This window comes from Ophidiomyces ophidiicola (genome assembly GCF_022830035.1).
Source record: "Ophidiomyces ophidiicola strain CBS 122913 chromosome Unknown scaffold_15, whole genome shotgun sequence".
NCBI classification, from domain to species: Eukaryota; Fungi; Ascomycota; class Eurotiomycetes; order Onygenales; family Onygenaceae; genus Ophidiomyces; species Ophidiomyces ophidiicola.
The window spans coordinates 185,566-208,654 of record NW_026054655.1 but is presented as its reverse complement, the minus strand read 5'-3'; the positions used below and the strand labels follow the sequence as shown (position 1 = coordinate 208,654).

General features: G+C 47.6%; 9 protein-coding genes across 9 annotated transcripts; 4 read left to right on the top strand and 5 right to left on the bottom strand.

Moving 5' to 3' along the window:
* Positions 1 to 1,212: 1,212 nt before the first annotated feature.
* Positions 1,213 to 4,332, top strand: LOZ57_004037 (uncharacterized protein; the record flags this gene model as incomplete). The annotated part of the gene is made up of 3 exons (XM_049253083.1): positions 1,213 to 2,452; positions 2,504 to 3,195; positions 3,253 to 4,332. 3 exons carry the CDS (start codon positions 1,213 to 1,215, stop codon positions 4,330 to 4,332), a joined length of 3,012 nt encoding a protein of 1,003 aa, XP_049107946.1.
* Positions 4,333 to 5,129: 797 nt separating this feature from the next.
* Positions 5,130 to 6,354, bottom strand: TFB3 (TFIIH/NER complex subunit; the record flags this gene model as incomplete). The annotated part of the gene is made up of 3 exons (XM_049253082.1): positions 5,130 to 5,934; positions 6,007 to 6,247; positions 6,309 to 6,354. The coding sequence occupies 3 exons, from the start codon at positions 6,352 to 6,354 to the stop codon at positions 5,130 to 5,132; spliced, it is 1,092 nt and encodes a 363-aa protein (XP_049107945.1).
* A 1,057-nt stretch (positions 6,355 to 7,411) lies between these two features.
* On the bottom strand, positions 7,412 to 8,362 carry PRA1 (Prenylated Rab acceptor protein 1; the record flags this gene model as incomplete). The annotated part of the gene is made up of 3 exons (XM_049253081.1): positions 7,412 to 7,453; positions 7,518 to 7,921; positions 7,984 to 8,362. 3 exons carry the CDS (start codon positions 8,360 to 8,362, stop codon positions 7,412 to 7,414), a joined length of 825 nt encoding a protein of 274 aa, XP_049107944.1.
* Positions 8,363 to 9,561: 1,199 nt separating this feature from the next.
* On the top strand, positions 9,562 to 11,385 carry ZRT1 (high-affinity Zn(2+) transporter zrt1; the record flags this gene model as incomplete). Its single annotated transcript, XM_049253080.1, has 7 exons — positions 9,562 to 9,659; positions 9,713 to 9,868; positions 9,922 to 10,026; positions 10,104 to 10,229; positions 10,287 to 10,530; positions 10,584 to 10,908; positions 10,961 to 11,385. The coding sequence occupies 7 exons, from the start codon at positions 9,562 to 9,564 to the stop codon at positions 11,383 to 11,385; spliced, it is 1,479 nt and encodes a 492-aa protein (XP_049107943.1).
* Positions 11,386 to 11,458: 73 nt separating this feature from the next.
* On the top strand, positions 11,459 to 13,395 carry LOZ57_004033 (uncharacterized protein; the record flags this gene model as incomplete). The annotated part of the gene is made up of 2 exons (XM_049253079.1): positions 11,459 to 11,464; positions 11,902 to 13,395. The coding sequence occupies 2 exons, from the start codon at positions 11,459 to 11,461 to the stop codon at positions 13,393 to 13,395; spliced, it is 1,500 nt and encodes a 499-aa protein (XP_049107942.1).
* Positions 13,396 to 13,977: 582 nt separating this feature from the next.
* IKS1 (putative serine/threonine-protein kinase iks1) lies at positions 13,978 to 16,080 on the bottom strand (the record flags this gene model as incomplete). Its single annotated transcript, XM_049253078.1, has 2 exons — positions 13,978 to 15,949; positions 16,016 to 16,080. The coding sequence occupies 2 exons, from the start codon at positions 16,078 to 16,080 to the stop codon at positions 13,978 to 13,980; spliced, it is 2,037 nt and encodes a 678-aa protein (XP_049107941.1).
* Positions 16,081 to 16,658: 578 nt separating this feature from the next.
* Positions 16,659 to 18,763, bottom strand: NOG2 (GTPase required for pre-60S ribosomal subunit nuclear export and maturation; the record flags this gene model as incomplete). The annotated part of the gene is made up of 3 exons (XM_049253077.1): positions 16,659 to 17,498; positions 17,862 to 18,600; positions 18,666 to 18,763. The coding sequence occupies 3 exons, from the start codon at positions 18,761 to 18,763 to the stop codon at positions 16,659 to 16,661; spliced, it is 1,677 nt and encodes a 558-aa protein (XP_049107940.1).
* Positions 18,764 to 18,992: 229 nt separating this feature from the next.
* Positions 18,993 to 19,892, top strand: LOZ57_004030 (uncharacterized protein; the record flags this gene model as incomplete). Its single annotated transcript, XM_049253076.1, has 1 exon — positions 18,993 to 19,892. The coding sequence occupies one exon, from the start codon at positions 18,993 to 18,995 to the stop codon at positions 19,890 to 19,892; it is 900 nt and encodes a 299-aa protein (XP_049107939.1).
* Positions 19,893 to 20,165: 273 nt separating this feature from the next.
* Positions 20,166 to 22,779, bottom strand: PRP28 (mRNA splicing protein prp28; the record flags this gene model as incomplete). Its single annotated transcript, XM_049253075.1, has 3 exons — positions 20,166 to 20,331; positions 20,401 to 22,370; positions 22,492 to 22,779. The coding sequence occupies 3 exons, from the start codon at positions 22,777 to 22,779 to the stop codon at positions 20,166 to 20,168; spliced, it is 2,424 nt and encodes an 807-aa protein (XP_049107938.1).
* Positions 22,780 to 23,089: the final 310 nt, after the last annotated feature.

Here is a 23,089-nt window from a genome sequence, read left to right as displayed (position 1 = left end):
TCAACAGGTAACTAGATGGTTATACAGAAGCCTGAGCGGCCCAAAGAACCGCGGCATGGCTTCCTCGACTGCCTACGCGGAGCGGGGAACCTACCCGTGGTTTAAAGCTAGGGGCTGGTTACATTCGAACTGTCTCCCCCAGTCGGTGCTGTCAAAGGCCCCGAGATCCAGGTCTCAGATATGCCGGCTTACTTGATGCTTCCCCGCATGACCCGACCGCGGCTTTCCCCACAACGCCCGCGCATGGCCGTAAAGCCACCACGGGCGGCCAGCAACCAGAATTCTATGGTCTACAAAGTGCAGAGAACCTACTTTCAGATGAAGAGTTCAACGGGATGCCTTGACGACACTTGCTTCTTTCCCCAGTGTGTAATTGCTTCTTTAAATTGACATCTCAAATAATCAATACCAAGATGATAGATACCCCTAGTGCCAGTTAGGCTAGATGAGCAAATATACCAAATTAACCCCTAAAATTCCAATTGACTCTCTAAAAATTGACCATCTGCGGGAGTATTCTCATTCGTAGGGGCCCTCTCGGCCAGTCAGTCACTTCATTTCACAACTGTATTGAAGGTGGAAGCCAGGGTCTCAGAAATCAAATCCGCTTTGGTGACTTCGATAAGGCCAGTGTACAAACGCAGGTATCAACAGCTCAGTTTTTAAATGACTCAATAAAACTGACCATTAAAGCTGCGGAGGCTAACTTAATACGTTCGACGAGCGTACGGAGTAGCGTGATGAACGGCTGTTACACCAAATCTGACGAGTCTTTGCTAGGATGCTTATGTAACCAGCCTTTTTTTAATGCTGGCTGGTAAGATTCGCCAAGCCCGCATTGCGCCTTCCCACGTTTGGCTAGCGCGAAGTAAGCTTGCTTGAGAAGGTAAACAAACACCAAAGCTGGAGCATTTCAACCACGCAACGGCGTATCGTCCTCGACTACTCCGTACCGACAGCCATCCACGCGGCAATTGTAGCCTCGCAGGTCACGCCTAGGGGAAAGAGAATTTGTGCATGCTCCGCTTGCGTGGCACGCCTGGTATTCTTTCATCGCATCTGGAATTAGCGCGCCGCAGACGCGTAGCTTGAAGCGTTGAAAAGGTATGTTCAGTCTTATGCTAACAAGGAAGCAAAACTATCACGCTCTTCGAAGATTGCTGACTGACTGTCCATATAGAAATAAGAAAATTTCGGCACCTGGTTTTTAATATGCCTTTTCAAGAGCACACAAGGACATCTGATGTCCTGGCTCGCAGTCAGCCATCACGAGATTCTACTTTCACGGACTTCGATATTGATAATGACACGCTAGGATCAAGGCAACACTTTAGGGATAATGGCAGGTATGCTTTACAAGAAGATCAGGATTTAGACTATGCTATCAATACCTCGGCGATCCAAAGCGCGCTGCCATATTTCTCCAGTGCCACCAGTTCTGATGAGTCGGACGTTCCCTCGATAGAAATTGGAAGGGGAGATAGAAAAGTTTCTTCTCGATGCGACCATACTAATAGCTCCGTTATTTCCAATGATGGCCGGAAGTTTGCCTGTTCAGCTTCTAGACTAAATGAAGTCGCTGAACCCCATCCACCGCGACCAGCCCTTCGCACAATCTCCAACAGGACAGCGGCTAAACATCAGCAAAGCCTCCGAAAAGATGCTCAACTTCGACGAGCCAGCCACGTGTCGCAGAAGGAAAATCTTGACCCCAAGAGATTGAAAGTCAGGAATAGCAAACAAGAAACCTTACCAGAACGTAGCTCAAGAGTGCAACGCCCTTCTTTATCCAAAATGCACGCTAAAGTTTCCGAAACTTATGACGGTTCCTACATGAGCGATGAGCGTCCTACAAGTGCGACTGGAGCACACAAGAACACCCGGTTTCGAAGTCTGAAATCACAGAAGAAAGGCGCGGATATAATTCGAGCCGTTAATAGTGCAGCTAAAAAACAGTTGAACACTACCGAGAAAAACACCCTTGTGGACTCTGCCGATGAAAACACTGATGTTGTGGAATCTAATAACATTTTGCGGGAAAACACTAATCATGAATCTTTTGTTTTGCCTGATGTACCGGAGCTTTCTGAATTGGTGTCTGGTATTTACTATGAAGACCTTCCACAAAAGTCTCGTCCCTCTAGACCTAGAACCACCCGATTTGCCTCCCCACCGGCGACAACCATGCCAGAGAATTCCCAGGAGCATGTACCATTTGATGCTGTTCCCATTCCAGAAGACGAAAAAGCGATATTCGCGTCGCTTAAGCTTCTTCAAGACAAGATATTGACATTAGAAAAAGAAAATTCAAAGGTTGAGCGACGGCTTGAACAGCTTCAGGAGGAAAATCACGTTCTTCGTAACAAATCAGATGACAAACAGGGGTATGTGTATAAAAGTGTGGAAGACGAACCAGGTAGGGGTGCTGCTACACTAGCTGTTGAAAGAAATAGTAAGTTTTTCTAAGATGCTGAAATTGTTCTATCGCTAATTGTACTCTTAGGACTTGAAAGCGCAAACATGGTGCTTCAAAATCGCCTGGAAATTGCCAATCATAAAATTGGCGGTCATGATCTAAATCTTCAAAGAGCAAAGAAAGAACGTGACGTTGTTATGAATAAGCTAGGCGTCGCTTATCTTAGCTGTCAAGAGTTGCGGTCCGATAACGAAGCACTACGTCGGGATAATGAAGAACTCCAAGGCCAGCTTTCCTTGTTAACATCGATGCCGCCGGTTGATTGCCAGGAGGATTCATTTCCTAGTGTCAAATCTAAGTCGCAAAATTCCAGACAAAGAACAATAAGTGCATCCCGAAGCGGACGTGAATTGAAAGATAAATTCGGGTTACTGGATATCGAGCAAGAACAAGGTGTTTTGAATCAAAATATTTCAAAAAACAGCGAAAGACGTTCGAAGCTACTAGATGAAACCCATACGAACCAGATAAAAATGCGTCCCGCCGAAAAACAACAATATGAGGAACTCTTTTCTCTTGACCTCCCTTCAGCTCGCAAATCCAAACCTCAAGAAAACGTGATGGCAGCGCAGAGGCAGTCAAACACCAGCAAGCAGCGGGTAGGCAAACCTACTTTAGACAATTGTGATGAGTTGTCCGATGGCGAAATGCAGCTCTCTAAGCGTCCTCGTGCTGAGGCCGCGCAAACACGAGACTTGACATTTCTCAGCTTTATCGACGTAAGTTTTGTGTATTGTCCTAGCGCTATCTTTAGAGTTAGCTGACGCGTTGTATAGAGCCGAGAGATTGCGTTACTCAGGAAGACGTTAGAAGAGGAACGCATTGCAAGAAAAGGTCGACGCTCACACGACATGGATCAAGGCTTACAGAATGATTGCCCTAATGTTGACGCCTTTAAACTCGACTTCTTGACTGAAGCCTTCAGTAAACGTGCGTCACAGAAGCAGGCAAAAGTTTCCACTCAAGAAACCAACATACAAACAACTTCCCTTGACGTGGATCATCATACATCAGTTTCAACCAAAACAAGAAATATAACTGATGGGATCACGCAAGGCAATAATACTACAACAGGGATCAAGCAGCATCAAACCAAGCTAGGCGACATGACGTCGGCCATAATACTTCCTGATATAACCTTGCATTGTGCTACCTCTGGTGAAAACTATGAGCATATTAACGTCTCTGCAGCTGCCCAACGTGTACTGAATGAAGTTGTGAGCCATAAACATGAGGACTGCTTTGTTTGCCAAAATTCCAATTATCAAACTTGCGACAAAAAGAAAGCTTCAATAAACGTGCCTAAACCAGTGCCAGTTTCAGAGCGTACTCCAGCCTACAACGAAGAACCAACCTTACGGCCATCTCAAAAGCCATCTATCGCTTTGGCTTCTGTTTTGAAATCTCTTGAAGATGAACTGGCTCATTTAAAAATGCAGCTGACTGTGTTTCAAACGGCATATGCTAAGCACGACGCGTCTCTTGGAAAACGGCGACGGAAAGCAATATATCAAAAGATTGAAAATTTATTGTCTGAAATCGAGAAAAAGTCCGATCAAGTGTACTCCCTCTATGACGTACTCGAAGGACAGAAACAGCACGGCGATGAAATGACAGATCGGCAGATCGAGATAACCCTTCACTCGTTCGGTATTAACGCCGGACCTAGTGAAGTGCCCAAGCGCCCTGAACAAAGGGCGGGTGAAAGTAGAAAGAAAATCCATAATAATAAGGAAAGCTTTACTGCTGGCATTGACAGCGATAGCAATGAAGAAGAATTACCATGGGAGGGTTTTGATACTACGATTGAATCAACAGGAAGAAGCTTTGTGAACAAGAAGTCAAACAACCGCTGATTCATTTTAGCTCATTTTGGCATTGTCTTTTGTCGTACCTGTTCTGTTGAACGTTGCTTGTTGTGTCTCATTTCAGGAAATTTTTGCTTTATATCCTTTTTCTCAGGAATGCAAACTGGATAGCCATGCCCGGAATTGCGTCTTGATTGAAATATTTTCAATTCTGTTGATCATAGCAAGCAGCCCTTGAGTCCCAATTCCGGTTTTTGACTGGCTTTCCAAATGAAAGTATCGTGTCCCAGATATTGGTAGATTCGGACTTCTCACTCTGGTCCCAGAATTGCACTTATCTCAACCTGAAAACGCATTACGGGAGCTAGGGTCACATTACCTGTTCACTCCAGCAAAACATGAATCCTGACCGCACGATGGTTGCAACTGGGTATGGGTACAAGGTTACTATTTTCGGCTTTACCGCCCTCTTTTTTATATGATCTTTGCCTTATCGAAAGTATTCGTCTGGGTATTAGGACATTGGTTAATTTTGGCGTTTCAGGTTTATATTATTTTCTGAGAGCTTCGGGCATTATTGGCATAACAATTAGCACGTATTGTTGACTTTGGTTGATCATGTTCTAATATCTTTTCCTCATTCTATAATAAAACAGAGCTGGTATCATTTACATTATAGGGTGCCAAATATCTGTTTTGAAAATGCCGTCATATGATACCATCTTACCACCACAAAGAGCGACCCCCAACACCCCGCTATATCCAGTGAAAAAATGCTAAAGACAACCGATGTTCAAGAGCATCGGTAGATATAACGATCTTGCTTCTGGGCTCCCAACATTGTCTTAAGATATTGGGATAGAAGTAGAAGCAGCATCTCTAGCCCGAATCTCTTGTTGAATAAAACACCCAAGACCGGAAAATGCTTCAAAAAGCGACCTGGAGTAGTATTCCTTCAAATCATAACCCCCAGCTAAAATACGAGTATCTTCCCGCATCGAGTCAAGATAGGGAGACGGGTAATAGTCGAGAAGCGTGTAGTAATCGTGTTCAAAAAGGGACAAGCCGCCCATGAAAGGGTCGTATGGCTTCTCGGGTTCGGGGGTCTTGATCCTTTTCAGGCCCTTAATGAGACCTGCACCTTCGCCAGCCCTTGCTTCAGCCGTCTCAAGTGGCAGTGCCCCACTTGATATTTTGGAATCCGCAAGCAAAGCCGCCCGCTTGCGCTTAAGCCGATCCTCCTCACTGCGCCTGGCGGATGATTTCTTGAGCTGGCCAGCTCGTTTCGCCGCACGGGCGATGGCTTCAGCGTCCTGGGCGTTGCCGGTGGCGAGACGAGAGATGATTTCTTCGCGGTCGGCGAGTTTTGCGCGTCGTTCGTTGTCGTAGTCCTGCCTTGCTGCCTCGCGGCGCTGGCGGAGCGCTTCCTGCTCCAGGGTCTGCTGCTCAAGGAAGGACGCGGACTCTTGCGATTCGAGGGATTTATTGCGGCGGATTGAAGCGGCGTTTGCGGCCGAGTATTCGGCCAGCTGGGCTTCTGTTTTGGCAACATCTGTGCCGTAAACGAGGTTCGCAATCATTTCTTCACGCTGTTCCAGAAAGTCATCCCAGGCCCGTTTACCATCAAACTCTTCTTCACGACGATTTAAGCTGTCAATAAGCTCTTGTCAGCACCTCTTCTATCAAAATAGGAAAGCAGCGAAGGCATGACTTGAATCATACATCCCCATTACCCTCTTCCTGATATCAACCTCCCTCTCGACACCAATATCTTCAAAAGTCTGTTTTCGAAATCGGTTTTTGCGGAGAGTCTTGTGACAGCCAGCCACGGGGCAAGGCGCAGGTCCAGAAGAGAATATTCGATCCACGCACGATTCGCACATCTTGTGGTAGCATTCTGGGTTTATGAGGAATCTCATGTCCGGATTCAAATAGCGGGAGGATTTGCAGACAGGACAGACCTCTAAGATCAACAAAAGGTTAGCCGGTGACCATGATACTGGAATCTGCGAGAGAAAGCATACCATCCTCTTCCCCGTGAGTACGGGTGCCATTGGAGATAGGGCCCATTGCGAATATAGCTCAAGGTATTCTCGGCATCGGGTGGCCGCTATGCCGTTATAACGATTCCCCTTGAGCTCCACGAAATATCTCAAAAGATGCTAAAATAAAAGAGCTCATAATTTAGGAGAGAATGCACCATCTCGATGTGGTATGATGTTTAGGCAGCGAATTGCAATGAGATAGATTCCTTGATAGCGCCTCACCTGATATGACCCAGAGGTCGCGGGCTGACAAAGCGCAATACCACGTGACTATAGCTTTATGTATCAAATCCATGTCTATTCCTGGAGGCTGATGATGGTAACTGCTCAGTTCAATAAGAATTACGGAGTGTACTCAGTAAAGGTCTTTTCAAATTATTATTGTGACTCTTAAAACGTCTTCAAATTATGTAGTACTCCGTAAATGCTGGAGTAAATCCAATTATTACATAAGCCGATGACAGCTGCAAGCTAATGTTTGGCCTGTTTGGTCTGATTGTTTTGTCCTTGATTAGTCAGTGATTGTTTGAGTCACGTTTGCTTTTAAATGTACGAAAGCAAGTCCATATGGAGTACGGCAATGACGGCGACGATGGATGCTGGACATATGCGGGAATACTCCGTGTAAGAGGGGTTACAAATTGTGGGAAATCAAACAACCGTGATCCGCGTGTCGCGGGGGCTCAACCGTTTGGTTACGAGTTTATATGGGTGACATTGCGCATGACAGAAAACTGGATTCCCAAGTACTAGCTAGCGCACAAGGTCCTCGTGCGGATACCTGCTTGGCGGCGGCTTACTCGACACCCAGAAATGCAGCAAACGGGGCCTGGGTTGAAATCGGGATATTTAATGCAAGAAATTACTTTTTATTAAGCTAATCAAAGGGTAATTGTTAGACGCATGTGCTATTTTTCGATGCCAAGCTAGGCGGATATTCTAAATCGAAAACGCGATGTATTAGTCAATAAAGTAAAAGTCTTCTATGAACCAAGGGCACATAAACGTCATGAATCATCTAGTCATCCGAGTCCCAAAGCTTGGCTTGGAGCTAAAAAAAAAAAAAAACCTTGGACCCGCAATCAAGGGCAGTGAATGACACCACCTTCGTGTGTATGGCAACCCTAGACAAAGAGTGTCAGTACTTATTGCCATTTCAGGGAAGGAAGAAGTAGAGAGGTGACATACGGCCGGCACAGCTGCAGTAGTTGTTGCAGGGGGTTTCGAGGTCGGAGTAGCGGAAGGAGCTCCAGCACATCCGACCCCCGGAATGGCGATGTCGTAGCCATAGGCGTCGGCAGCAAAGTATTGGAGGGCATCGCTGTCACGAACAGACAGAGATGAGTTCGTGGTGGCGAGGTCTAGAACACCTTGGTAGGACTTCGAAAAGTGGTCGATATAGCCCTCTCCAATCGCAGGGAGGTGGTATAGACGGTGTAGCAGATCCGTCCCAAAGTACGTATTGAGCGGCGAGTTGGCAACGGTATAGCCCCTTGTGCAGAAGTATTCGAGATACAGACGTGTGGTATAGGACCGGGGGCAAATGACGGTCTCCCCAGTTGCATTAGAGCCGCGCCAGTGTCCCCCATAGGCTAGAAGAAATGCATCAGCGACCGTTCATCGACGCTTCGCGGGTATAAAAACAAATACTGACTGGGAATTTTGCAGTTGCCATCAGGATCATCACAGCGAAATAGAGTTTTTGCCTTGTCCGCATTGACTATGCGGTCAAAGTTCCCGATGACGACCCCGGTAGCTGCATCACCGAAGTACTTGCGGTACAGGGTAGAGCTGTTGCCAAATCGCAGAACATGGGCTTTCGCGTGCTGTGCCAAAGCGATGGCATCGTTGAGGCCTCTCTCAATCATGCGCCGTTCGGTGACGTTGCACGAAGTATGGATAGGGTATTTTTGGACGGCGCCCTGGTCCCAGGAGTTGGTGGCTTGACGGGGGTATAGGTCCCTTTCCGCCAGGGGTGCGGCCTGCAGCGGATAAGCGGCAGCGGCTAAACAGAGAAGTATGTGAGAACGCATTGTGGACGGTCTTCCGCGTGGGCGCCGGGGAGTCAAGTTGCGGCTTCTGGAAACTGATACTGCGCTGCAACGGAGCGGGGAGCCGGGCGGCTATTTAACCCTGCTGCGTCCGGCTCAGCGAGCCAGCACAGGGTACGCCTTGTCCCAGCGCTCAAGAGCTTTGTCTCCATAGCTCGCGTACCGTCGACGGTGTATGGCGGGCGCCTGGAGGTATGACGTGCGAGGGCTCATGGTTTGGCGCGCAAGGTTGAGCGCGCTTGTCGAGACGGGCGGCGGGAGGGCATGGGCCGCTGCTCCACCGCGGATGATGGCGGCCGGGCATGGGCGGGATGGAGTGGAATGGGCTGTTGGTAGAGGCGGTGGTGGTGGTGGTGGTGGTGGTGTGGTGTGGTTAGCGAGGTAAGTAGCTACCTAGCTAGGGACGGAGTACGGAGTACGGAGTACGGAGTAGTTAGTTAGTTAGTTCGCTGTTAGCCGCAGCGTGACGGCGATCACCACTGCCCGACTGGGCGGCATCTTAGTCAGCATCGCAACCGTCGTCAACGTCCTCCATCACTGCTCCCCTGCGGCCTCACCAGCTCGCTCCGCTGCCCCTCGCCCGCCCGCCATGCCATGCCAGGTCTTCGCTTCGCCTGCGCCTTCGCCTGCGCCGGCCGTCGCGCCGGGCAGCCCGCCGCCAAGCCGCCGATGGAGCTGGCCGCTGGCCCCGAAGGTCCCCAGGCCCAGATCCCGCTCGCGTTGCTTTGTTTCGCACCGCCAACCGGCCATCCTGCCGCCGCCCTCGTGTCTCGTCGCCTCTCTTTGCCCCCAAAGTCCCCAATTCGCGCGCCCGCCATTGGCCTGTCGTCACTCGGCCTGCTTGGCTCCAGGCATCCCGCTCGCATCGCGCGTCCTGCGATATATCATTTCTTTTCCGCTGGCTTTTCATGCTTTTTTTTCCCTGCTCGTTGGCGGGAGGTGGCCGTCTCTATTTCTTGCTGCCAACTCCGAGCGACCTGCAGCTCTTGCTCGCCGGGTTAGACCTCTCTCCGCTACCTTGATAGTCGCCTAGCGCTCTCCCTCGCTGGGCTGTTCGTCTACACCCTTTGAGTTTTCTTCTTATTTGAAGGCCGGTACGCGTCTCCGGGCCGTCGAGTGTATCGCAGAAATCTGGTCGTTGCCTTGCTCCCTTGCGCCGGTGCTCCAAGTCAGCTTTCAACATGGCGCCGTGGACGTGTCTTCTTCTCCTTGCCGCTGCTCAATTTGCTTCCGTATACGCACAGAGCTATTCCAATTGTCATAATCATGGCCCTGTTCAGTAAAGCCTCCTGCTCTTTGATTCATCTTTTCAAATTGGCTGACACCGTGGAGATACTGCTATGGCCCTGATGGCAAGGAGGTCCCAGTGACAACCAACGCTGCTGGTGTCACCACTCCTGCCCCAAGCCCAGCGAGTGCCTCTGCCACTCCTACGTCTGGGGCTGCAACAACGGCAATAACGGGCTGCCATACTCACGCCACCCAAACGTATTTTGCCCCTATATCTTTTATTGCTCAGCTGAAACTCACTGTTCCACCAGATTCTGTCTTCTCCCAGGGGGTAAAGAGGCCCAGATTACTGGCGGAAAAGCGCAGCCCACACCTCCTGCCCAGTACACTGGCTGCCATAATCATGGCCCTAAACTGTATGTGATCATCAAAGCGTGTTTCTTGCATCACATGTCCTTCCAAGAGTACTGACCTCGAAATTTGCGCACTTAAGGTATTGTATCGGCCCAGAAAAAGAGGAGGTCGAAGTCCTGGGCGTCACGGCGGCGCCGACAGCACCCTCAAAACCCAGTGGTGAAAGTCATGCGGGCATGGACTGCCACTTTCACGCCGGTGTAGAGTGAGTTTATCAAAATCTCAAAAGCTACCCACGTACTCGTTTGCTAACTTCAACAAGACACTGTGTCCCCAAAGGTGGGTCTGAGGGGGGAGCAGCCCCAATATCATGCGCGAAGGTCAACCGCGATTACAATGTGCCTTATCGAATTGGCTCAATATTCGCCATTCTCGTAACTAGCGCTATTGGTGTCTTCGTTCCTGTGCTTTGGAAACGCCTTTCTCCGTCAACAGCAAGCTCTGCGGCATTCCTTGTCATCAAACAGTTTGGTACCGGCATCATGGTGGCAACTGCTTTCGTTCATGTCAGTTGCCCCTGTTTCCTTGAAGAACCTTCAAAAACTAACATACTTGTTAGCTTCTCACCCATGCTCAGCTCATGTTTGCAAATCCATGTCTTGGTCGCCTCAATTACGAAGCTACTACGACCGCCATCCTGATGGCTGGTGTCTTTTTGACATTCTTGATGGAATTTATCGGCCACAGGATAATGGATGCAAGAGCACCTCCTAGACCTGACTCCGAAAGCTCAGATTCCAATCTACCACAACAAGCAAACAACAAGGATCAAGCGGCATCGACATCGTCTACCGACTTGACCACCCACAAGCACGATCACGACGAGCGCAATGATAAGCTCAGCGTTTTTATGTTGGAAGCTGGAATTCTCTTCCACTCTATTAGTGGGTTTTACTCTCCATATATTTCTGAATTCCTTCAACTTACATGCCATAGTTCTTGGTCTGACTCTGGTTGTCGCCGGAGATTCAGGATACACCCCTCTATTCATTGTCATCATATTCCACCAGATGTTTGAGGGTCTTGCTCTCGGCTCCAGAATCGCAGAAGTTGCTGAGACAACACTGTCCGTAAAGCTCATCATGGCCACTATGTTTGCCCTGATCACTCCAATCGGCATGGCCATTGGATTGGGTGTCCGCCATAGCTTCAACGGCAAGGAGAAGGGTACCATTATTGCCATTGGCACCCTTGATGCTTTCTCTGCCGGCATCTTGACGTGGGCCTCTCTAGTAAACATGTGGAGCCGTGAGTGGATGCATGGGGAATTCCAAAAGACAGGGGCTGTCAAGACTGCTCTTGGTCTGCTCTCTCTAATTTCGGGTATGGTTTTGATGTCGATCTTGGGTAAATGGGCATAGATAAAAAAGGGCTTCATATGGATGGAATTTCTGTTTTATCGACACGATAGTGTTTCTCATCTTCAAGCGAATAATGTATGTATTAATTCCGAGTTTCTTCCGACCTCTTCTCATATACTCTAGAAATATGAATTTTTTTGCTCTCGTTTTCAGTGATTAGTCCTATTTTTACAATGCTCTCCAGAAGGAGAGGTTCAAGGCTCCATGGCACGTGATATAACTAGTTGATAATGATTATATAATCAACAATTCTAATCTTGTTACTAATCAAACTTTTGTTCTGCAATCAAAACTGATAAAAAAAACATCCATTGTTTCGTCAAGATCAAACAAGTGAATTATCAGTCGTGAGTTCACTTATTTAAACGTCGACGCACCGTGCTTCTCACCTAAGGAAGCTGTTTTGAGACTCTGAGGATGCTTTATCGACTAGCCTTGAAAGCTTGATGACCTGTTCTATCTATCCTTGAATCTTGATCAGTGGTACTGATGAACCGCGATTGCTAATTGAAGCAGTGGGTACCGCAGCAAAATCTAGAAAAACCAATTAAAACCATGGACGGCAAAGTATTAGATATGTCCACTCTTCGGCAAATGGCTGAAGAGATGAGCCTGGAGTCTGGTGAAGAAGGCCTGCCGATTGTTGAAATCGTCGAGGAGCTTGACGATGAAGATAAGGTTATTTCGGGCTGCACCACGACACCAGGGAAGTCAGCGGAGCAAATCTTGAAAATCCTTAAGGACGCAGGGGTTGAAGATGATCCAAACACAGATACCAGCGGCGTAGCTGGGTCCGCAAAAAATGGAAAAGCGCAATCACCGGAAAAAATTAACCAAGTACCCGTGAAAAGTACTACAAATGCAAATCAGGAAAGGAAGACTGTTGACCAGTCGGTGAAGCAAGCTGCTGGCAGGCAAGTGATGGGGTTTGGTACAAATTCTGTTGGGGAGTCTGCGCAAGCAAAATCAGGGCTGGATGGAGATATTCCAGTGACAGAAATAGACGAGTCTCCAGAAGATGCAGCACTTCGCAGAGAATTCTTGCAATACAGCCTCGAGGAAGTCGGCGCGGTTGTTGCAGAACTTGAACTGGACGAATCTGCAAGCGAGTTTTCGATCTCGGATGAAGAATACGATCAATATAGCCTGAGCGATGAAGATGACGAGGACGAGGACGAGGACGAATATGGGCGGACTACCAGACGTGTTATATCGGATGACTACCATCAGCAGATGCGACAGCTTGAGGAGCGACTAAATGCTAAGATGCTACACAATATTGGCCCCGATCCCGGTGCGCTGCCTCTTGATCTTCAGCAAAAGTTAGAGCAGCCCGGGTCATCTCCTAAGGCAGTAAAGGTCAAGGGAGCCAAGAAGAAGAAAGTTTCTTTCGCCGATGAGTTGGACATCGCTCCTGACTCGTCGTCGGCGATTTCGACAACCGTTGCCGCTGAGAAACCCAGTAAGACTGAGATTATTGAGTCTTCGGCTATCCAAAACGTAATATTGGAGCACAAGGGAGCTCCCGAAGCAGTCACTGCTGAGTCGACAAGGCAAAGAAAAGCCTCTCGTTTTAAGACTTCCAGGACTGGAAAACAAGAAGTCATATCAAATCCTACCATACCCAATCCAAGAAAACGGGTCCACCCTTCACCGAACACTCTTCCTCTCTTCCCAGCAAAACCCTTGGACCCAAAACCATTCTCGCAGCCCATTAAGGACTCCGAAAACATCTCTAATTCCGATGCCGTCGTCGATAAACTTGTCGAACGTGAAGTCGATCAATCCTGCCCCACCTCCCCCGATCCTGACGATTTTGACGAAACTTTGCTAAAACGAGAGATGGCCACCACTTTCTACACCCTCAGAAATCGGAAGATTCAGCAAGAAGGCGGATTCATGCGCGAAGACGAGTCTGGAATTGTACCGCTTGACGACGAGTCGCAAGAGGCTCCGAAAAGAATCAGCCGTTTCAAATCTGCGAGAGTACAAGGCGACTCGAGCAGGTAACCTGGTAGGATTGCTTTTTTTTTTTTCTTTTTTTTCTAGCGTTCATAAAATTGGCATCTTTCTACGGCGTACTATACCAATTCTGGTCCCTTGTCATCATTTCATTATTTATTCTCCCTTTCTACGGGGTACTGGATCCCGCACTCCATGATTTGAATATCAGGGTGACATCTATTCTGATGGAATAGTCAGAAACACAAGAAGCTGTCTCAGCAGGTGTTGTAATACACTGTCTGGTTTAGCTTTATATTTTGTTTCATCCAGCTAGTTCACACCATCTGGTCAATGGACTGTGCTGACTTGAAAGATCGTTCCAACATTGACTTAGAAAATCAGTAGATGATCTAAGAGTGGGCTCTCTGACCGCTTTTCCCCTTCTCAATAAATGCCCGCTCTTCTTTTCTGGGGAGTGCGGGACATGGGATATACTAGAGTGGGATTGTGGTTACGTTTCACTCACTACACTTTGCATACCAATACTAACATGTAGTCCAAGCCAGAATAACAAAACAAGGCAGCCCAACCACATTAAGTATATAATCGTTAATCAGTCATCAATGGAATAGTCATCAAATTTTTCCTTCATCCGGCATAATCCAAGCCATGACCGTAGCACAGAACTCCTCGCTGAAAAGCAACAAAAACAACAACGATATGTATTAATAGCATAAATACGCGAACCCATAACTTTGTTACGGTCAAATCAGCCACTGCAATAATAAGAAGAGGGTAGAATATCCATTGGTTCACGGCAAGAGGTGAACATGGTCGAGAGATCGAAAATACTTTAAGAAAAGTAAGAGCAACAGTAAAATAGCGACTATGGAGACGATACCTTAATAGGCGCAGAAGTGGGAATCTTGCCGGAGGCGGCAAAAGAAGCTGATTTGCAAGATGTAATCGCTGATGGTTGGGAACTGAATGGATGCTAACAGGATTCGCAGAACCAGGAGATGGTTGAATGAGTAAAGGGGTTTCAGGTGAACGGTGCTCGTTTGCCATTTCTGGTATAGACTGGTCGGATGGACGTTCAATTTCAGACGGCTCATTATTTGTGCCATAGCTAGGAGAATGGCGCGGCGGTGCTAGTCGAGGAGTGAGATCTAAGCTGGACCTTCGTGCCTTTGGTGATATCGAAGTGTCTGAGGGCAACGCTAAGGAGTTCGAACGAAGTTCAGGGCCCACGGAGCCATTTCTGTGATATCGGCGACCGTCGGGCACACCCACACCACCTTGGATGCCACTGAGAACCTCGTCAGCCGTTGGCCGTTCGTTAGGATTGACAGAAAGTAGCCGTTTCAAAAAACTATATAGCTTCTCGGGTAATTCTGGCCTCATGCGGCGTGCATCATCGAAACCAGCCCATTGGCTGATTTCAACACGCAGCTGATCCAGGTCTTCTTTATCTTCATCAACAGCATCTGCATTTCGATATGGAAGCTGTGCAAAACAGAGAAAGTATAGTATCATCCCTAATGAGAACACATCTGACTTAAAAGTAAAGTTGCCAAAAGGCCCATCTGCTGAAACACGCCGAAGCACCTCGGGGGCACAGTAAGAAACCGTGCCCGTGCTTCCAGTGGAGTTTCGGATCATATTTTCAGACTGAACCTCTCCAAAGTCGCTGACCAAGGCTCGCAGCTCTCGTCCGGTCTCATGCAGCAGGCAGTTGCTGGGCTTCAGATCACGATGGATGTAGCCATTTTCATGTAGAAAAGTTAGCCCAGAAGTGATGTCTTTAAAAAACGAATATATCTCGTCAAAAGGGAGCCTGAGAGGACCATCAAACTTGGCTGGGTCCGGCTGGCCTTTGGATTTTCGTCGTAAACGGTCCTTCAACTCTTGTGGAGTGATCGCTGGTCGCACAGCTCCGCAAATATACTTTTGAAGATCTCCAGAATTGCAGAACTGTTGCAGTATAAAGGCACAAGGTACACTTGGTCCAAAATTGCTCAATTTGGCATTTTCCAACCAGACATGCCGGTACGACACCAGGTTTTGGTGTGACAATCGTTGGAGTAGTTGTACTTCAATCAACACCTTTTTCAGCCACTCATGATCGTCTCCTACTGGGACTCTTTTACAGGCATATTGACCCAGCGAGACCCCATCAAGGACATGTTGGACCCGCAACACAACGCCCTTGCCACCTCGACCCAAGATACCTTCTTCGACGAAGAATCGATTGAAATACCCCTCACTAAATGCCGTAGACGATATTCCGGGAGTAAGCGGAGTATCGGTATCATATCTTGGAATAGTTTCGGGCTGAATTGGTGGTACTAGCCGCCTTCTCGGAGAAGGGGGGCCAGATCGTTCCGGGGTGTTGCCAGGTAACCAGGAGTCGAGCATGCGAAAGTATTCAGGGTTGATAAATCCTGGAGCTGGGGCGTGTGCTCGCCTTGTATCTCTACTATTCTCAGAGCCATCACGCATCGGCCGATGGCAATATGGGCAATCTGATTGCTCTAGGGTTGCGGAATCGGGATCGGCGCTCTGAAGGACTAATTGCTTAGATGCTCGATCAAACACTACTATGGCATCGTTATGACGCCTGCAATTAATGAAATTAGCGAGCTGAATTCAATGAATAGGTTACACCATCATGGGGAGCTTTTACAGAACGACATCATGATTGCTGCCGTAAGGAATAATCGACATATCCTGTTCGCCAGGCTCAGGCATTGTTCAGCAAACACCCGGACGGTTTACGCTGGGTGCTACAACGAAGAAACAAAAGCATTTCGCAGTTCATTCAATAATTCGGTATACCAGACATCTGGGCTCTGTTGTCGAGTGTTGTCGGGATCGGTCTTGTCGATAACCAAACAAACACTCCAATGGAAAATCGAACCAATCACATGACGCATTCAGACAGCTCCATCTCCGAACTAGCTGATATTCCACTCTGCTGCTGTGTGGAAGATTACGTCTAAGTAAGCTAGATTATGCTAGCCACGATGAAGGGATGGGAATTTCGTTGTTTATTTACAGAGCATACGCCTATCGCCTCTAAAAATAAAATGCGATAGCCCACACAAAGGTATTTTTGACTGCTGTCAGTGTGCAATTGAAACACCATACAAAAGACGTTCACACAAAATGATCAGTCATATCTTCCTTGGGTGTAATATCATCCTTTGAGCCGTCGATGAGTATCCCGCGATGAAGCGCCGTCCAGACTGGAAGTATGAGTCCGGGGAGGTCGAGCGGTGCCGATGTATCCAATATCTATTTCAACTGTCAGCCGTAATTGCGATGCTTCAGCCAGAGCCATCACTAGGCTCAGAAGTGCTTTCTTCGTCATTTTCAGATATCTCATCATTATCGTCAAATCCTTCAAAGGTGTCGTCCATGTCATAAGGGTTAGATTCATCCGATGAGGACCCTTCTGCGGAATTCCCAATCCCACTGTTTTCTAAGTCCTCAACCTTTCGTTTTCGACTAATTTCGCCTAAGCGGCCTTCGCGGCCGCCAACCTTCTCATTTTCCTCGCCTGGCATATGCGGTGGAGGTGTAAACCAGGGTATTTTTCCACGAAGGAAGTCATTGATCACCATCTTTGCTACTCCATCGAGATCAGGTTCTCCACCTTTCAGCAGCCTACCGCCCTTTCGAGCTAATATGCTCAAAAAGTCGACAGCATCGGTATAATTCTTGATTTCATAAGTTCTTTCAATGTGTTTTCGCTGGGTCCGTTTAAGGACTCCAGGAATGTATTGTTCAGGGTTCTCGACATTTTCCACACGGACGACTCCCCGGAGAAGGATATCCTCTTCAGTATCATTATTGCTGGGTGGAACAACTCCAGGACAGTCAATCAAATAAATTCGTTTCATCAGAGTGATATATTGCCAAACTTTTGTCTCTCCTGGAATCGGGGCCACTGTGCAAACCTTCTTCTTACGTAGAGTATTAATTATCGAAGATTTCCCTGTGTTGGGGTATCCAATAAAACCAACGGAGATTTGCTTTCTGTCAGAGTGAAGGGATGAAAATTGGCGCAGTAGCTGAATCAACGATCCTTTGCCAAAAGAGTTATTTATGGAAGCATGGAAAGCTAGTGTTGGGTAATCTTTTGACAGTGTTCGAACCCAGGAAGCCTATTGCCACATGTCAGTAAGCATCACTAGCAAGGACAATATCCGTGGAACAAAAATAGAATGTGTGAAACGTTACTAAGAGTGCTGCTACGAAACCACCATGAAGGCGGAGCAGAGCTCAACTCAAAACGGGACAGACCAAACCCTAGGCGACAGCGCCCTCAAAACGACGGCGAGTCTAACCCCGAACCTCAGAATGAAGCCAGAGTGGCGGGCGGAATCAATCTGCCAAAGCAGTAACAGACGAACTTCCATAGAGAAAGCAGTGCTGCGCACTGGAAGAAGCCTTGACGATGCGATGGCATTTCTTTTGGAATGTGCAAGATCAAAAAGTAGAAGAACAGGGGCCAGGAAAAAACTTACGGCTACCCGAGTTGGCACCAAATCACACTTATTCAGGACAAAAATAAGGTGCTTATGCGCAGCTTCTTCACGAATATATTTCTCAATGCTCCTGCAGCGAGTTCCTTCAGGGTCTCTGGCGTCGAGTACATGAATAACAACGTCTGAGGAGTCAATAACCTTGTATAGCTCATTCCAGATTCTTTTGCTTTGCCCTTTAGAAAAGACCGGCTCCCTGGCGCTTGCAAGTTCTCCATCCTGATCTGCGTCATTTCCAACTTCACCAGAGGTTCCGCTGAGAAGTTTTGCTTGCTCTAAGCGATCCACGTAAGTATCGTGCATTTTCACAGTCTCTCCAGCAAGTTCTTCCAGTGTCCCTACGCTCAGTTTAACTCGTTTCCTTTGAGCTTTGGGCCCGAAAGTGTCACTGAAAGGCGCAGCTTCTACTGCGACTTTTGCTTCATGTTGTTTTAATCCATTTGGGGCTTGGCCATCCCGAATCAAGCTCATTGGAAGTTTGTTAGTCTTCAGCAGCACTTGATAGGGATCGGATGCGCGTTCAGCAACAGCTTCACGGAAGGAATTTAATGCTTCTTGAGAGATCACGCGAGTATTCCCAAACCATTTTCTGTTAGGTTCTATCCTTGCATTCGGGAGTTCTCGAGATTGGTAGGACGCGGCTTTGGTAATTTTGCCGGAGGCATTTCGTTGCGCCCGTCCATCCTTGTACATATTCAAAGTCTTCAGTTTCTTCGCATCTCTAGACGCAAGGTCAGCATGGGCAAAATGTATAATAGACTCGAGGGACAACGGCGGTGCGCCTACCTGTAGAAGTTTTCGCCTTTGACCTTGACGTTAGCCATTCCATCTCCAGTTTTCCCCTGCCGCTCTTTGCGAGCGGCCTCTTTCTTGCCTGTACCCATGATGTAGATGGCGGCCTGATTTTTTCTACTCCGGATACTCGACAGAAGAGCTTGTCTGCTCAAACGAAAGAAAACCAAAAATTTTTGGTTGTGGGAGCGACGCCAAGATATTTTCGTGCACGGGCCATCTCACGAAATTTGTTCAACCTCGCATCTCAAATTCAGCTTGTTCTCAACACAGCCTGTGGGTAGCGGTGCTTGCACTGCCTATTTGGTTATTTTCTTTTCAATGGCGCTCTTGATTGAGTCTAGTGCAAAATCCGCAATGTCACTATGCAGGGCATGCAACGCCTCTCGCGTCAACGTGAGATTGTTTTCTTCATCTCAATCCTCGATGGTCGGACCTGAATCTCCCAATTATGTCGATATCCCCAGAATAATACAGCCCATTCTGCCTCGAAAAGAAAAGCTTAAGGGTGTTCTACCCACTCCACGTGAATTGTTCCCGCCCAGGCGACCTGATAAGCCCACGGTTTCCTACTTGAGCGACGCGACACCTGAGCCATCAACTGACAAGCCAAAGGTCGAGAAGCACCACCCTTTGTACGAACAGCTTGAGTGGAAAAGACGCATGGCGGAAGTGAGACGAAAAAATTTACGAGAGGGTTTAATTGAACTATATAGACGCAAACAGAAGGCGAAGCTGTATACTGTCAAAGAAAGCCAAGAAAAAGAAGCTCGACGGGCACAAATTTCTCGACAGCCCGCCAGAAACGACGAGGTTTTAACTTCAATGTCGAATGTACAGGATATTGGGCGAAAACGGCGAACTGTTCTTCCGGACCCAAATGCCGAACAGCGCCTAGCCAAGTCGAAGGCGAACGTCGCAGTGAAACGACGATTGAAAAGTGAAGAAAGAATAGACTCTATTCATACACTTTACATGAATGCCCGGAGTTTTATCGTAACGGAGGAGCAGCTAAATGCGGAGATTGAACGAGTTTTCCCCGAGGGAGAGAACCCCGAATGGACCAACGATCGGGCAACTGGAGATAGCGTTTGGAACCTTGGTCCTCCCCCGACAGTCAACGAATTGCTTCATAGAAAGGATGAGGAGAATTCTCGATGGGTTTTGTTGCAGGAGCGGACGAAGAAAATCGCCGAAACACTTACTGGAGGAAAGATTTGAGGTGATAACTCTGGCCGGCCGATGCGATGGATATTTTTCTGTACTATATACACACATACAAGCGAGTACTTTCTATGCTTTTTCAATTTCATCACTCAAAGAGAATGAATCTTTTTATTTATGGAGGACTATTTCCTGCATAAAATTATCCCTAACAGTTTGTATTTGTTTCTTTGGCATCATCCATTCATTCATTTGTCAATTATGAAGAAAAGAAACATCAAAAAACTTCTTACTCTATCATACACCCAAAGGGCAAGAGAATTCCAAGTACTACCATCCTCCACCTCCACTCTTACCTCCAAACGCACCACTATCTTCAAGCTTCTTCTGGCCACCACCAGCTTTACTTGGCTTGGATTGGGCAGCTTCGTGCTTGCGTAGTTCCTCAGGGACGCGAGATATCGAAGACTTCATAAGCATTTGCTTGAGATCATACCTAAACAACATGTTAGCTTTCAATAATCGAAACATAGCCTGTATAAAGAGGATGCTAATGAGCACATACATGACATCAGAATCTTCGTTCCCAAGGAAAGTAATGGCGATACCACTTTTGCCTGCACGACCTGTCCGGCCAATACGATGCGTATAGCTCTCAATATTAGTTGCCATGTTGAAGTTGACAACCAAACTAACGTCCGGAACATCGATACCACGTCCTGCAAGATCCGTGGCAACAAGAACGTCTGTATTTCCATTGCGCACGGACGCCAGCGCTGCCTCTCGCTGCTCTTGGGTTTTGCTACCATGCAGAGTAACTGCAGAAAACCCCATCTGTTTAATATCCCTTGCAACGGCATCACAGTTCCTCTTTATATTAACGAAAACAATAATTGGAGGTTGGAATTCGCCGGAGGCAAGAATATCTGCGAGGCGTTTCTTCTTCTTATCCTCACCGGAAACAAACTCAACACGCTGCTCAACGGTATCGACGGCTTCACCAACATTGCCAATAGTAACTATTGCTGGCCGCCGAAGGTACTTCCTGGCAATACGTTCAACCGCCGAGGGCATGGTGGCCGTGTACATCATAGTTTGTCTATAACGGTCTTTACCTCCAATATGCTGGCTCATTGCACGTGGATCTTCTGCTTCATCCGTATCTGGCTTTTCATTCGAAACTGGAAGAGCATCGAGAATCTTGTTCACAGGCTCTTCAAAACCAAGATCAATCATGCGGTCGGCTTCGTCCATGATCACGTAGCAACACTGGCTGAGAACAAGAATACGTCGTTCGATACAGTCCACTAGACGACCAGGAGTGGCAATAATAATCTCGGCACCATTTCGAAGGCTGAATGATTGTTCCTCTAACGAATGGCCTCCAACAATACTAACGACATTGAATCCCAAGGAGCCACAGAACTTTTTGGCTTCGTTTTCAATTTGCTGCGCCAATTCACGAGTGGGCGCTAAGATAATAGCATAAGGCCCGTCGCTTTTCCTCCACTCAAACTCGTCGAGGCGAGGTAGTTCAGCAATGTAGACAAGAAGGGGAAGTAGAAAAGCGGCAGTTTTACCGGAACCAGTGACAGCAACTCCAATAAGATCTCGATTTTGTAATGCAATTGGGATAGCGGCTCTCTGGATGGGAGAAGGGTCTTTGTACCCAACCTTGTCGATAATCTCAAGCAACCTTTTCGGTAATCCGGATTCTCCCCACGATCGCATAGGATTTGGTATACTGCCACCTTTTGTGCTGATATTGAAATCTTCTTTGAAAATTCTCCAATCCCTTTCTCGCATCTGTTCCAGCTTCTTTTGACTCCAATGTAAATCCAGGGCATTTCGGCCGCCTTCCTCTTTCCTTCGTCTCTCCATTTCGAGGATCTCTCGCGCTCTCGCGCGACCAGCTTCTAGATCTCTATCTTCAAGTGCTCTCGCGTACCGTTTCGCGGCGCCGTCGACAACGTCATCTGAAAACCCAGCAAGGCGGCCACGACCAAAGAAGTTCACTTCAGACCGGGTTTGATACAGCGGATTATAGTCAGGACTAGTGTCCTCCTCCGCATTCCATTCAAAGTTGAACTTCCGCTCCGTTGTACGTCTTCTTTTTTTCTTAGCAGAGAAATTCGAAGTCTGATCTGCGCCCATATATCGTTGCCTAATAAGCAAAGCTTGAGCTTCTTCCGGAGCTACCCTCTTCTCACTGGTGGCAGCTGATTCTGACGATGGTTTGTTCCCCGCACGCGAGTCGACATTTCTTGATTGCGAAGTACGCATAGCGGCTGGGCCAGTAGGTATATCACGTCTAAGTGCGCGCGGCGCAGTGGGAACCGTAAATTTCGCATTTCCAGCGTTTTCATCAGATCGCCGTGATGACAAAATGCCATTCGAGTCTCGGGGGGTACCAATCGATTTTGGAAAAACGACCCCATTCGTGTTAACAGCCTTCATCCGTTTTTCATTCTCAATCTGCTTCGCTCGTTTCTCCAAAGCAATCTTCTCCCTCTGAGTTTTGCTAAGAAATTTGGGCTAAACCAAAAGACAATCATCAGTCACAAATGCTACGAATAGGTACTAGGCAAAATATATTTTCCTGGAAGCAAAAAGCCGATATAAGTCGCAGACAATATATTGGCAGAGCCGAGCTTACCCTCGAAGCTGCATAATCTGCTTCCTTCTTCTTCCTTAACAGCTCCTCCACACTTAAAGGAGTACTCGGCTTCCCGCTTCCCCATCCTACTTTCTTCTTCTTCACCTGCTCAACTGGCGGCGGTGGAGGAACATCTTCCGGTGGTGGAGGTGGCGCAAGAGGATCTAGAGGTGGCGGCGGAGGGAGAACGGAATCGTCAATAGGCGGTGGCGGAGGGGTTGGAGGACGCTCAGTGGGTGCTGGAGGTGGATTTAGAGAAGAATTGCCATCTAGCAGAGCGTCATCCATTATATAGCTAGGTAAGGATTATGTCTTACGTGCTGGCATCGCATTCTGTATAAAAGTCCAGGGAATCTTCCTCAAGAGTATGGAACCATACCGGAATTCCAGATCTGTGGAATACCGTAATGTTACGGTAGTGGCAACGTAGCCATGGGTAACCACTACGTAGTAACTCAGCACAACGTTGAAACTACAATTGCGTAATATTACCTTTGTTGGTTGCCACAACTTGAGTCGGTATTCGCAACGTTGTCTTGCATAGAGTTAATTGGAGTTAACTTGGTTAAGTGTATTTAACTTTAGTAATGTTTTGTAT